The sequence below is a fragment of the Vitis vinifera genome, chromosome 14 (assembly GCF_030704535.1).
Source record: "Vitis vinifera cultivar Pinot Noir 40024 chromosome 14, ASM3070453v1".
Taxonomy (NCBI): Eukaryota; Viridiplantae; Streptophyta; class Magnoliopsida; order Vitales; family Vitaceae; genus Vitis; species Vitis vinifera.
Window position 1 is genome coordinate 157,360 of NC_081818.1, and position 13,233 is coordinate 170,592.

Below are 13,233 nucleotides of genomic sequence, written 5' to 3' on the forward strand. Positions count from 1 at the left end.
TGCAATATTTCTTTCTGTATCATATTACGTAACTGTTTCCTTTTCTACCTTCTCACTGGCAACAGGATTCAATTAAACAAGCAACATTTGAGAAGAAAGAGAATTCACTAGCAGTTTGGTCAAAGCTAGGTTCAGCTAGTACAATCAATCACATGATCACTTACTATTCCATTGGGTTTTCCTTCATAAGGCGAATATCTTGAAGCACTAATGACAGGTTGGCATCTGACTCTGATCAGAACGATGTTTGGCATCAGAGAAACTTGTAGACAGGGCCCATCAATGGTGATTAACTAGTCAAGGCACAGCCGTGTGTGCCTCGACTGAACAATTATTAGCTACTCAGGACAAATTGGTCCAGTGATTCAAAGGCTTGACCTGATTAGAAACTACAAAACCCTGTCCAATAAAATAAGAAACCAGTGGATCTGCCTTTGATGAAAGATTACAACCACATAAATTCTTTTGCCTCGTCAAATCATTGCCTTCATTTGTGTCTTAACATGGACATCAATCATTGCACATGCCTCCATTATTCCTCTCATCATTTACTAATCACACTGTCACAAAAATGGAATTGTGTGTGAGAGAGAGAAATGGAGAGCGAAAGCAATTACTGAGTTCGCTAATATGCATGATGTTAGCCATGTGTTGAAAGGAGAGCTAGAAGGCAACATCTCCCTCTCTCTCTTCCCCAGTGCAGAGTATATTGCGTTAAAATATGATGTTAAGCATGTGTTTTGAGGAATAAAGTAGGCAATGGTCGTCTCTTTCTTTGACTATTATGCAATTCGAAGTACTAAATAGAATCAGATTCGCCATTTGCCTTTTTACATTCATTATCTCCTCTTAACATAGCTTTGCTTCTCTCTCTATATATTGTATACATAGAGTTCGGTTTAGTCACTAAAAATACTTCAAACTCAGCATTTTTTTCGGTTTCTGTTCTTGACTCACTCCTCGATGCTGCAGATGGGTTTCCAAGAGCTTGCAGAGGGACGCTTGAGAAGTCGCTATGAGAGGCTAACCACTGATGATGTGAAGGCGGCAAGGCCTAGAAGGAGTTGGGTGAAGAAAATGAATGGAAGGCTAAAGGGCCTTCGGCTATCAAGGTCAAGAAAATTAATATTGAAGGGATTTTCTGTAGTTTTATTTCCAAGAAGGGTTGTGCGGATCTACACTGATATTGTGAATCGAATGATGGTGGATGGTATATGCCCCACGATCATCTTCTCTTCTCAGTGGGGACTTCCAGTTCTTTCTCATTCCTCTGTTAAATGTAGAAAGAGTGACATCTCTCTTTATAGAAAATAATGTTGTTTTTAGCGAAATCATTTGTTTAGAATGGAAAGATAAATAAACTTATTCGGTTTCCTTCACTGGCTTTACTCTTTCCCCTGAAACCACCCTGTATTTTTTTAACATAATATGAGGAACATATTCTTCCAACCATGGAAGCTGTAATTCAGTCGTCAGAACAATCAACACTTTGAAGGGTGTAGGGAACTAGAGGACCACATGTATGGTTCCCCATTCAATTAAAAAGAAAAAAGGCACCCTCAACTGAAATGCCAGTATCTCTCATTTATGATGTGGGCTATGGCTAACGAAGTATCATGAAGGCCTAATTATTAACATACTTGTCTCCTTGAAATTTGATAATTTGGGCAAGCTCACAGAGTTTCCTTCTTGGAAACTTTAGTGTAGCTCTTGAGTGTTTGGCGAGCAGGACTAGAAAGGGAACTGGGCTAATGCAGTCAAACTTATATGCAGAACTGATTACCCTCGGATCGAAGGGCATTGCTTGTGCCATGAATCAAAATCTGGAACGCGTGTTGAAGGAATGAGTCAACAAGGGATTAGTAGTCGAGTCTAAGATGTTTCTTTTAATGTAAACCAAGCCTTCCCTATTAGATTCCCCTCACATTTTTAAGGCTTTGAATTGGTTTTGTCATTGTTCCTAGTCATGTTTTCTGACAGGTTTCCATTTGGTTGTAAATTGTTTTTCCAGTCCTCAATTTCCATATAGATTTTGGACCATGTTTCCCATGTCTCCAGTTTCCAATTCCCATTCTGGTGCTTGAGGAACTTCCAAAACCAGGTAGCATTTGCAAACTGCTAACAATCTGAAATATAGGCATTGAGCCTTGCATCAACAAGTGGCAATATGGGCAAGTTTCATTCACTCTCTCAAAAATAGGATGGTCCCAGTGCAGGCACAAACTGCTTACAATCGTGGAAGAATGCTGGGTCAGTCATGTTAGGCTGTCCGATCCCGATTGACACGTGATTACTCGTTGGCAGCTATCTATTTTGAGCGTAAATGTTTGCTTTAACCAAAGAGAGAAAGGAGATCAAAAAATAAACTCCCTTGAAAATACAGTAGCAGGAATACGAGCTTCCAGTCAAATACAGCTCTATATTTGATATGATTCGTGCATAGGGAATCCCATTAGTCTTTTGAGTTACTTATCTATGATTCTATATGTATATTACAAAACAACAAACTTGAAGAGCAAGATGGCCTTTTCCCCGTCAATTAACGTGTGGCTGCCACTCACCAATAAAACTTCACTTGAGTAGAAGATACGTTCCCGGGGTTGTGGTTTGCTGAGGCTCTGCCAGGGGAAGAGTCATTGTTCTTTTTCACATATAAAAATGTTATTCCCTCAACATCATTAAGACATAAAGATCCCTCATTATCCATCTGACTGGTTGCTGCAAAAGACATGGGAAGAAGAAGTTTAAAATTTTGAATATTATAACAAGATATAAAACAATTAAACTAACATACAAAATAAAAAACTCAAATATAAAATAATAAGAAATGAATTACACACATAATAAAGTAATAAAATAATAAAATAATTGGTGGTACACATACCAAGTCTGTGCTCTTGCAAGAAATTTGCTTTGAAGATTGCGTGTTGATTTAGGCATACATTAAGTGATGCGACAGATGAAATTTGCTTTGAAGATTGTCTGTGTTGATTTAGGCATACATTAAAGTGATGAGACCAGTTTTCTGCATAGCTCTGCCTCATCAAAACAATATGCTCGATTTTAGTGGTTGTCTCGACAGATCAAGGTGGAACCATTCTTAACCGCAAAGGTCCAAATCAAATTCACGTGGGGTTTTGAAAGCTTAGGATGTGTGGAGGGGTGTGCTTGGAAGTGGAACCATGGGTGCACAACGCGTGTCGGATACAATGATACGCAGACGAAGTAACTTGAAATAAAATTAAGGGAAAATTACCCTTTAGGCTAGGTTGGAAAAACATATTATGGAGAAAGATTCGTAAATTTGATAATTTTTTTTGAAGAGTACGGTCAAATTATGATAATTCTTCAAAAAAAATTTATTTTGTTTAAATTTCAAGAGTACCTTTAATAAGTGAAAAGCTACAGCAAAAAAAAAGAAAAAAAATCTTCTTTAATCCAACTACACCTTGTCGATATTGAAGAAGAAAAAAGGAAAAAACTTTAACACTTCAGGTCATGATCTAAAATCACCTTTACAAAACTTGTTTTTTTATGTGAATTTAGCAAGAAATCCATTAAAAAAAATAAAAACAAGTCAGTTTATGAAAATAAATAAATAAATAATTTAAAAATCAAATTGAATGAATGAAATGTTAATAATTTTAATAAATGTAGATCTAAAATATTAGATTTGAAATATTGAATGGGGTTTTGAGAAAGAAATTACATTTTTTTTTTTGTAAAATGTTATTTAATTTTTTTGTATTATTTTGGTCATATTGAAGATGTGTTTTTATTTTTAATTTATTTTTCGGGTGGGTTACTTGATATGATTATTATTGATTTCCATTAAAAAGGTTTACACTTTAGTTTTGTTGATGAGACTTGTTTGACATGACAAAAGAAAAAAAAAATCAGTTGTTTCATGCTTGTTTGGAATCATTTTGTTTGTATATTTATGAACATATTTTGATTTTCATTGAAAACTGAAATCCCTTTTGTACGAGACTTTGTCTTTTATTATGAATTTTGTATAAGTATTATTTTGGTATAATGTGTTGAATGTCTAGTAGTTGAAAGATTATGTAAAAGAACCATTACTTTAGTTATAAAGTACAAGTACAATACAAATGTAATATAGTTACAATAAAAAAACATTAACATTTCAATATGTTACAATATATTAAAATGACAAAATATTGAATTCGGTTTTTTACTGAAATAGTATTTTTAATTTATTATAATTTTAATATATGAAGTTATTGATGGTAATTCAATGCTGTATAAAAAAAATTTATAAAATTAAATTTTTTATATAAAAATATACTACAATTACAATACAAATATAATAATATTACAATACATTAAGATAAAGTAAAATTTTCAAAATTTCAAATTTCTTATGAAATTGGATAATTGTGGGTTTTTTTGGTATATCCCTAATATGTCTAATATATAATAAATATTATTCTTTATTACATAAAATATATCTCAATTAATTATAATTTTTATTTGTTTATTTTGTATTTGTTGTAAAAAAAATTTTTGGTTGTAATATTGTGAAATAAATTGATTTAAGTGTCGGAGAAAAAATACTACTTCTCAATTGGTAAACGGATCTAAAAAATTCAAGATAAATTAGACTAATAAAAATTTGATAAATAGACTTGGGAAATTTAGGGTAAATTGGCAAAATATGAGGCATTCGTAGGAATTATCAAATCTATCCGCTTCCCCAGCCTTCTCCCTAAATTTAATAAATATAAAGAACAATAATAGCCAAGAGCGCACTGAAAAGTAACCCGTCTGGTCCGACAACTCTGGCCGAAGGCCCGACTGTTGCTGCATCTGTCGATCAGAGTTGAATTCAATGCCAAATCTCAGTTTTGCATGGTAAATCCAAAATCCAAAATCCCAAACCCAAAACCTAAATCAAATCCTTCGTCTCCCTATCCTCCTCCTTTCGTGTATCTGTGAATAAATTTTGTTTACAATTAATAGATATGTCCAAGTCTGGTAAGGAGAGATCCAACTTTCGCGGTGGGGGCGGCGGCGGCGGTGGTGGCAGTGGCGATGGCGACGATGGCGATGAGGATGATGAGGGTGTTAGGAGCAGGGATGATGGGAAGAAGCGGAGAGAATATGGGTGCGGAAGGAATCTCGTAAAGGCGAAACAGGTGGTTTTATTTCCATTCAGAAAAGCCAAGAAACAGCTGGTTTATTCTGGGAGAAAAAGGTCCAGATCGAGTTCTTCTTCTGCAAGTTTTTCAGGTAAGAGGGAGGGTTTTGTGGGTTGTTTCCTTTGTTTCAAGCAGCCACAGACTATGGAATCACCTGCTAATTCTCAGACAAGCGACCCCAACAACCCAGCATTTACTTATGAGCATTTGAAAGTTCTGATTGAGAAGAACGATTTCTATTCCAAGGAATGCAATCCCCATATAGATATTCCCTCATTTGCAGACTGATACATCCATCCCCCCTCTCTCTCTGTTTCTGTTGTTGTGTTGTTGTTGCTGCTGCTGCTATTGCCATCCTTATCCTTGAGACGATTCTTGATTGCTTGAAGGACTTTTCAAATCATGGGGTTTCTGAACATAAAGCTTTGATTTTTCTCTGAGTGCAAGGGATATGAATGCAATGTTTTTGGGCACTCTGGCATTAATAATTGTTCAATGTGAGAGGCTAGTTCCCAGAGACTACACTTTTGAGGGATTCCTTTCGAGAAAGAAAAATATTGCCTAAAGCCAATTAAAGTATTAGCATACTTAAAGCCATTGCCCCCTCAGTTTTATCCAATGTACTTTTTCTGGAGCATGGATTCTAATTGAAGTTAAAAATACCAAGAACAGTTGGGGAAAGATAGATTTCATTCTTGCATTGGATGGGAGATCATGTGCAAATACACACATTAGTTTCATTGGCAAGTTTTGACAAAGACAATTAAGAGTTCCTTGATTCCCTGCAGCAGTGGATCTGGTGTTGAAAATTGTTCAATTTGTGGAGTTTTTCCCCTCCCATGTTCTTTATATTACCAAATTCATTCTGTGAAGATTGTAAAGTTAAATTTTTTGGATTCCGAAACGAATTCAAGATTTTGTTCATTTCTCGTTGCCTTTTTTTCTTGCTATTCTTAACAAGTCAGTACATCTCAAACACTCGTGACAGCAATCCGTGAAGGATTTTCAATCTCTAAATGAAGGTGTTGGAGTAAATAATTTTTGTTATAGAAATATGTCTTCACATCCTCTTCCTCTGGGTGAGTGGGTCTCTTGACTGGGGTAATAAGGTTCCTTTTACCTTGAACATATCCAGGATGGTCTTCAGCTGACGGTGGGTTTTGGAGAAGCTGGCCCCATGGTGACTGACTACTTAAATTGAGGTGATAATAATAGAAAGCCGTTCTTCCTTTGTCGTGATTACCAGGGATAAAGGGACAGATAGCAATGAGGGCCTGGAGGGCTTGATTGGAATTCTCGGTGCCTATGATGCAAAAATCTCTATTAAGAGGTTTTGCTTTTAATTTGGAGTGTCAAAGTATTTTTAGTAGAAATGTTTTTTCTAGTAGAAGTATTTTTAGGAGAAATACGTGTCAAGGTGTTTCTTAAAAAAAAACTGCAAGTGTTTTTTCAGATTTTTAAAAATGTTTTTAAAATTTCGTCAAAGATCTAAGTTTTTGTCAAAAACACTTAAAAAAGATTCCTAAAATTGCTGCCTGGAATTATTGCCAACAGACTCTTAGTTTAATATTTTCCATTGCATCACCATCCTCCAGTGGCATTTTCTGAGTTAAACAAAAATGTTTTGTCATCATTTTCAATTCGTTTGTACAGTCGCAAAGGTCTTCTTTGCTTCATATGTGACTTTTAACTCTATGTCCTATTTTTGCTTGATTTGTTCAGAAGTGTCACCTATATAACCTTCTGGAGTTAAAAAGAGTTTCAATCTTCGAATCAGGCAGATGTGGTATGGTCATCTTTCCTTCCCAGATTTATCCGTTAAGGATCTCTGTTCCTTTGAGTAAAGTGTAACAATCATAGGCGACAGGCTAGCTTTGATAAGCTACTCTTTTTACTCTTCAAGTGACTTCAAACTGTTATATAGATTGTTGTGGTTTCGACTCTTTCCTTGGAATAGTTTAGACGTACTAGTTCCTAGCTTCTTTGAACACATAGAACTCAGCTGTGGAACTTATTCTTAATTTATGTTTCCTTGTTTCTTAAACCATGTGGAATTGAGTTCAGGAAAAATGGGGATTTATTCTTTGCTCTTACTGTAACAATCGCGTTCACATGTTTGCAATTGCCAGAAGACCTAGTTAGTATATGCTTCTTATGAGGTGGGTGATCTTTAAACACTGACAACTGATGAGAAGAAATGGCTGCTGGATCTTGAATTATACTTTACCGCATAACTCTGGATCTATGATTAATTGATTATACCTTTTTACCTGCACAAGGGACATCGAAGGAGTCAAAGTCATATGAGGTGAAGCGGGGATCAAACTCTTTGGCATGTGGCAAAGCACAAGAAAAGAAACATTCCATCCAAACAGAATGTGGGCAGAACTTACGAACTCCAAATCATGCATATGGAGGAAGCTTTTATTCAGATACTGATCACTTGTTGCTGCATTGTCAATAACCGAAGGGATTGTGATCTTTGTGTTGTGTGTGCTTCCAAGAATGACGGGGAAGATGCAGATATATGATTTTTTTTTCTTTTGTTTCCATCACAACAGCTACTAAGATGTTGAGATGAAAACATAACCACACCATTTTCAACCAGGAGAGTTCATTGAATTGGCTAGTCTCAAGTTCCTCACCCTAATCAAATAGGTGCAGCCACTTGATGAATATTTGAACAGGTCTCAAAATGATTTTCAAAGACATGAAGTTGCCAACCCAATGAAAGGGGTGGAACCGCCAGAAATTCTGACATCTCTGCTGCTTCTGGACCAAACATCTAATGCTGATGTATGAAGCTGGAGATCTTAAAGAGGTTTAAGAAAAGGAACAAATCAGTTGCTTGTTTAAACGTACAAACTGAACATACTACCAAACTGTCAGCATTCATGCACTATGTCAAATAAAAAACTTGGAAAAGAATTGCACAAGCAAAAAACAGAGGCAAGAGAAGCAGACCCAGAAACAAGAGGGAAGCAGCTACATAGATATATTAGCTAGGAGCCTAGGATCATACTCTCCTTCATGAAAGTGAGATATTTGACAAACGGTATGTATGTGATCAGAGACACGATTCCATTTCACATGATGTGTAGACATTACAACCACCATAAATATCACCTGTTATCATTACATCATGAAGGCAAAGTCAATAGCTTTTGCCAAGAAAATTTCCTCCATGAACTGCCAAACCTTTGCTCTCATCCTCCTCCTGGAGACCTATAATATGGTGCAGCACTGGTTGGTTTTCCTTGCCTGCCTGTAGAACATCTGCTTCCAGCGCCACTATCAGGTCAGTCTGACAGCAGAGAAGTTCAAATTCTATACCTATGTCAACAGATAAGTACTTCTGTGCTAGTGTGTGCCTGGGCATCACAAGAACAGTAGAAAAGGATTCACAATGTATGCTATATTCTTCCAAGAGTACCAAGGCACACACTCAGTTACCAGAGAACAATTCAGTTAGTCAGGTTAACGTGGCACAGAGGCCCAGGGTGCACCTAGTTAGTATGACCTCTTCCCTCCCCTAGCTCCACCCCCAACACACACTTGCCATATTAGCAATCAACTTTTGCCATTTGGACAGTAAAACATTCCAAACAAAGAGTCGTGATATTTCATGAGTTTATACAAACTCACTTGACATCATTTTTTTACCCTGCATTTCAAAGTAAACTGGACACATTATCCATCAATATCAAAACTCTCATTGTCTTATTCACTTCTTTACAAACAATTGATAATTTTATTTTGTATGTAAATCATTTTTGTGTGTGGGAGATCTAAGAGGATAAGACATCAAGTTCCCCAAAACTAAAAAATGGGCTCCTATATTAGTATCTACATGGCCATAGATAGTACAAACAAGGTCTTAATCTCAATACTGACAAGGGTAGCAAAGGCTCAGAAACAAGTAGTCTTGATATCGATTCTGGTCTTAAGAAAATGATGGATATTAATACTAATCATAGAAAATTTAAATGAAATTTTGCAAACACAATGATGCATCATCTAAAATATGAACAGAATAAATGAAAAGCATACATGATAAGTATGTAATGTCTTGAGTGAAAAAAACGTAGCCATGAGTTTGTATACATGAACAACAACAAATAAAATTCCATATGATATAACAGTGCAATGTCTTAAGTAGAGTCTATGAAGCTACTTTAAAAAAATTAATTGATTTTTACATAACTTTCTCCAATAAAAAATAATTTCAAATTTATTGCTATTTGTTTATGTTATTTCATACATTTTAAGTTATGGGAAAATGGAAATCTACTGATGCATGTCTAGATTTCTAAGTGTTTCATGCCCAAATGTAGACTTGCAGATGCATGGTAAGTAAGCTTTACATGCCTGGGAGGCCATGCTCAGATCAGAACTCTTTTCCACCAAACTGTCTAATTTCTCCCCTCGGGCCAGAACACTATCAATGGTCATGTGCTGTATCAGTAAGATAAGAAAACAGAAAAAGTCAGCAGAACATTTCAATTCTGCAACTGATATTCCTGATCAAAACAAGTACTTTTTAAACATTGATCCCTTCTAAATTTATATGCAAGCAAATGAAGGAGGTGTTCAATCTCATCAGGAACTTGCACCCACATTGTAATACATTTTGTCAGTTGAACTACCAAGCATCTTCCACTTTTGGAAGATGATCCAAAATGAAGGCAAACCTTTTAGATTTTTCCTCCCATCATTTTTATCTACATAGATTTGCAGAATTTACATGAATTATCGGTCTACTGCACAGCTAAGCAATATGCCCCACAAAATATGGCCAGAAAAATCAAGGGTGGGAAACAATCATGAATGACACAAAGGATATTTTAAAACTGTTATTAACAGGTCCAGCCGTATTTGATTGGTTGGTGCTGCTAAATTGTCTAAAAGGGGAAAATTGAATTTACACGGTTTCAAAGATGGAGAGTTCATTGCCAGAAGTAAATATGTGACGTTGCATACAAATTGAACCAAGAAACTCTATATGGCAGATGAAAAAGCAAATCCATGTGGAAGAAGCAAAAACAAATCTATATGTTTCCTTCCCAGTTCTATTCCCATGTTTTATGGTTATCAAACCAGGAAAGGACACAGGTGAGTAAGGGAGATGTTCACTGGTTCAACTGCTAGGTTCACTTGATATATGCATAAACATATGTTTATCATATATGTAACATAAAGGAATTTAAAGTACTGGAAACTGACATGGTTGCTGGGAACTAATACAGATGAAAGTGTCCTACACAGGACGCCCTAACTTACGGTGCTGTTCAATCTCCCATGAATATAAATGTACTAATTTTTTAATCAATTAGTACATTCCTTTTTTTGTATTTGTTTGTATATTTTCTATGTCTAGTTTGTCATCTCTTACATTAATGTTAGGCACTGGTAATGCAAAGATTTTGGGTAATGCATTTATATGAATCCACTAAAATAGGGAGTCACTGACAGATATAGCAACAACCAGAGTTGAAAACAAATTCCTGGGCATAATTAACTTAAAAATCAGAATTAGCTTCTTCTGATTTATGAATCTTTACCCGCAGCCAGATTAATCAAATGGACATTTTAAATTTAAGCTATATGAAGTGTTGTTTTTAGTCCAATCAGAAGTGTTACAAAAATTAGCATGCAGTATCCAACATAAATTCAGCAAGTATAGATTCATTTTAATGGTATAGTCATACAGACCCAGTCACATAACTTCTTTATTGACCACAAAGACAATTTTTTTTTCTTTCTAAGTACTGAACAGGCCAAGGAATATATGAATTGGAAGAAGGATAAAAACTTATCTTGGAGAAAATCAAAGTAGGGGGCAAAAGCACAAGGGAATACTAGAAGAGTAATGGGGAGGCCGCAGAATGCATTACAAGTAAAATCTTGCACAATTTCAGCACTCACAAGGATAATTTTGGTCTCATCCAAATCCCTCTGAATTTTCAGCAACTTATCAGCCTCTGCAGGGTCCTGAAGAAGAAATTTGTGCAAACAGATCATATTTAGCCAAGATATTGAAGCTTAAAATCTTATCGACACCCAGTAGAATATTTTAAAGAAAGCAACAGAAGAAACTGAATAAAAATTTCTTAACAAGACAGAAAAGTACCTGAAATTTGGTTAGAGCTTCATTTAGATAAGGCCATGGTTGAGTGACATCTGCCTGAGCATTCCTCCAAGAATCCCCAAAATTCTTCTGATACTCTTCTAATACCTGCCAAAAAATGTTGCTTTGTTTCTGTTAGACTAAGTTTAGTCATCAATCTATACTAACAATTTCTAGATTTCAGCAAATTCCTAGAAAAGAAAGTGGTCCTTTTCTCAACGAAAAAATGTCAACATCCTTTATTTAAGCCCTCCAAAAAAAGACTATTCAGATACTTTTTAGTATGTTTCTGTTGCTGATTTTAAAGTTATTCTTCAAGTGGTAAAAAATTCAAAATTTGCAGTACTCTGAGTTGGTGCTTTTAAAGTTTCACATGAAAGGATCAACTTTTTGTTTGTTTTATTATCAATTTGCCATATGAAGGAATCTAAAAATGCAGACCTAGCCTAATCAAACCAAGCAGCATGATTCAAAACTTGATTTTTCCCACCCGGGGTTGCCAATATTATGCTAAGTGAAGTGAATTTGATCTGGGTTAATCTCCAATTATTAGAGGTCATCGGCTGAATTATGGTGTAAAAGGCTGGGTTTGGGATGACTGACAATCTAATGCAACCCATTTTATACCATTAGAAGACAATTTTGTAGAACCAAAGGACTCGGTACATAATAGCCAGAAACTGATAAAGATGCTGCAATGTTTTGGAGTTTGAAGTACACCGAGCAAACAGTAAATAGAGTGCAGAGAGAATTTGGAGGTTTTAACATATGATACCTTGTTGAGAAGAGAAAAGGCACTTCGCACTGGGTAGTTGTCATCCATAAAGCCCAAAGCGCAGAGGCCATTTCTGTTGTAAGAATGAACCTTGTATTCTAAAACAAACAAAATAAGAATTATGTCAAAAAAGAAAGAGAAGCATGGAAAGCTAAAAAAATGAAGGTGCAACCTTGATGCTGGACAGATTGGCGCTGGGCAGGTGGGGTTCGTTTGGCCACGGTTCGTCCCACGAACACAATGAATTCCTTGGCACCACTCCTCTGGAAATAGCCGAATTGGCTCACGTCGCATGCGTTGGCCAGGATCACAGGATCAATGGAATCGCCTTGCCATTTCATTACCAGAAGAGCCGTTATCTTCATCCCTCTCCCCCCTTCAGTTTCACTTTGTTTATGATTTGTCTACGCGCCTTCCCCTGCCCCTTTGCCTTCCATTTTACTTTAATAATCCTACAAAAGTAGAGAATAAAACTAATGCTGGAGCAGCAGGACCAGAATTAGAATTGATTCCCAGTCATGAGCCATTGGGCCATCAACATGGGAGGACTACATCTGTTGAGAGACAAGACAGTTGGTAAGCAGAAGAATTAAAGGAAGACGGAATCTAGGACAAGTGGAGTGGGCGAGGGCCGCGAGATTGGCACAGCGGGGCCTAATTCTAATCTGCTTTCCCAATTCCAGAAACCAATCCAAATCACAAAGACACGTTATATGTGTGTATATCATATTCATTTGCTTAACAAATCATGTCATGTGGACTAGTCTGCTGCCATAATTTCCTTGCTTTCTGCATACCGAGAACAAGACATCATCCCATTTGCAGCATATGTCAGAATCTCAATTAATAATATCACAAATTTTTTTATAGCATTTATATAATAAAGACACGAGGAAGGCATATGAATTAGAATAATCAATTAATCCAACAACTGAAGTGAAAACTTAGAATTTGAGGGCGTCAGTTACTCTTCAACCAAAGTTGCATATCATGAGGCTGAAACTAATCAATCCCCATATTTTTGGGCTAGGCCTATATGGTTTCTGCCCATCAAAGTTTCTTAAGCCCACATTTTGGGCTATTAAACAAATACTCTCAAGTGTGAAGAAACTAGAGCCTAGGATATCTCATGGAAAAAGATGAGGAAAAAAGCAATTGCCTATTTTAGG

The 13,233-nt window shown here is 36.0% G+C and overlaps 2 protein-coding genes across 4 annotated transcripts; one reads left to right on the forward strand and one right to left on the reverse strand.

Annotated features, from left to right (window-relative positions):
* Window positions 1-4,683: 4,683 nt before the first annotated feature.
* LOC100855194 (uncharacterized) lies at window positions 4,684-6,086 on the forward strand. The gene has a single exon (XM_003633573.4). It carries the CDS (start codon window positions 4,986-4,988, stop codon window positions 5,448-5,450), a length of 465 nt encoding a protein of 154 aa, XP_003633621.1. The 5' UTR covers window positions 4,684-4,985; the 3' UTR covers window positions 5,451-6,086.
* A 2,049-nt stretch (window positions 6,087-8,135) lies between these two features.
* On the reverse strand, window positions 8,136-12,862 carry LOC100245918 (VAMP-like protein YKT61). 3 transcript variants are annotated; one of them, XM_002278518.4, is made up of 6 exons: window positions 12,237-12,862; window positions 12,065-12,162; window positions 11,293-11,397; window positions 11,088-11,153; window positions 9,531-9,617; window positions 8,136-8,438 (listed from the first exon to the last, which is right to left on the reverse strand). In XM_002278518.4, exons 1-6 carry the CDS (start codon window positions 12,427-12,429, stop codon window positions 8,388-8,390), a joined length of 600 nt encoding a protein of 199 aa, XP_002278554.1. In that variant the 5' UTR covers window positions 12,430-12,862; the 3' UTR covers window positions 8,136-8,387. The 3 variants fall into 3 exon arrangements, with proteins under 3 accessions (XP_002278554.1, XP_019080918.1, XP_010659784.2); XM_019225373.2 differs by having other exon boundaries at window positions 9,527-9,617; window positions 12,237-12,703; XM_010661482.3 differs by lacking the exons at window positions 8,136-8,438; window positions 9,531-9,617 and having other exon boundaries at window positions 9,624-11,153; window positions 12,237-12,715.
* Between the last annotated feature and the right edge of the window lie 371 nt (window positions 12,863-13,233).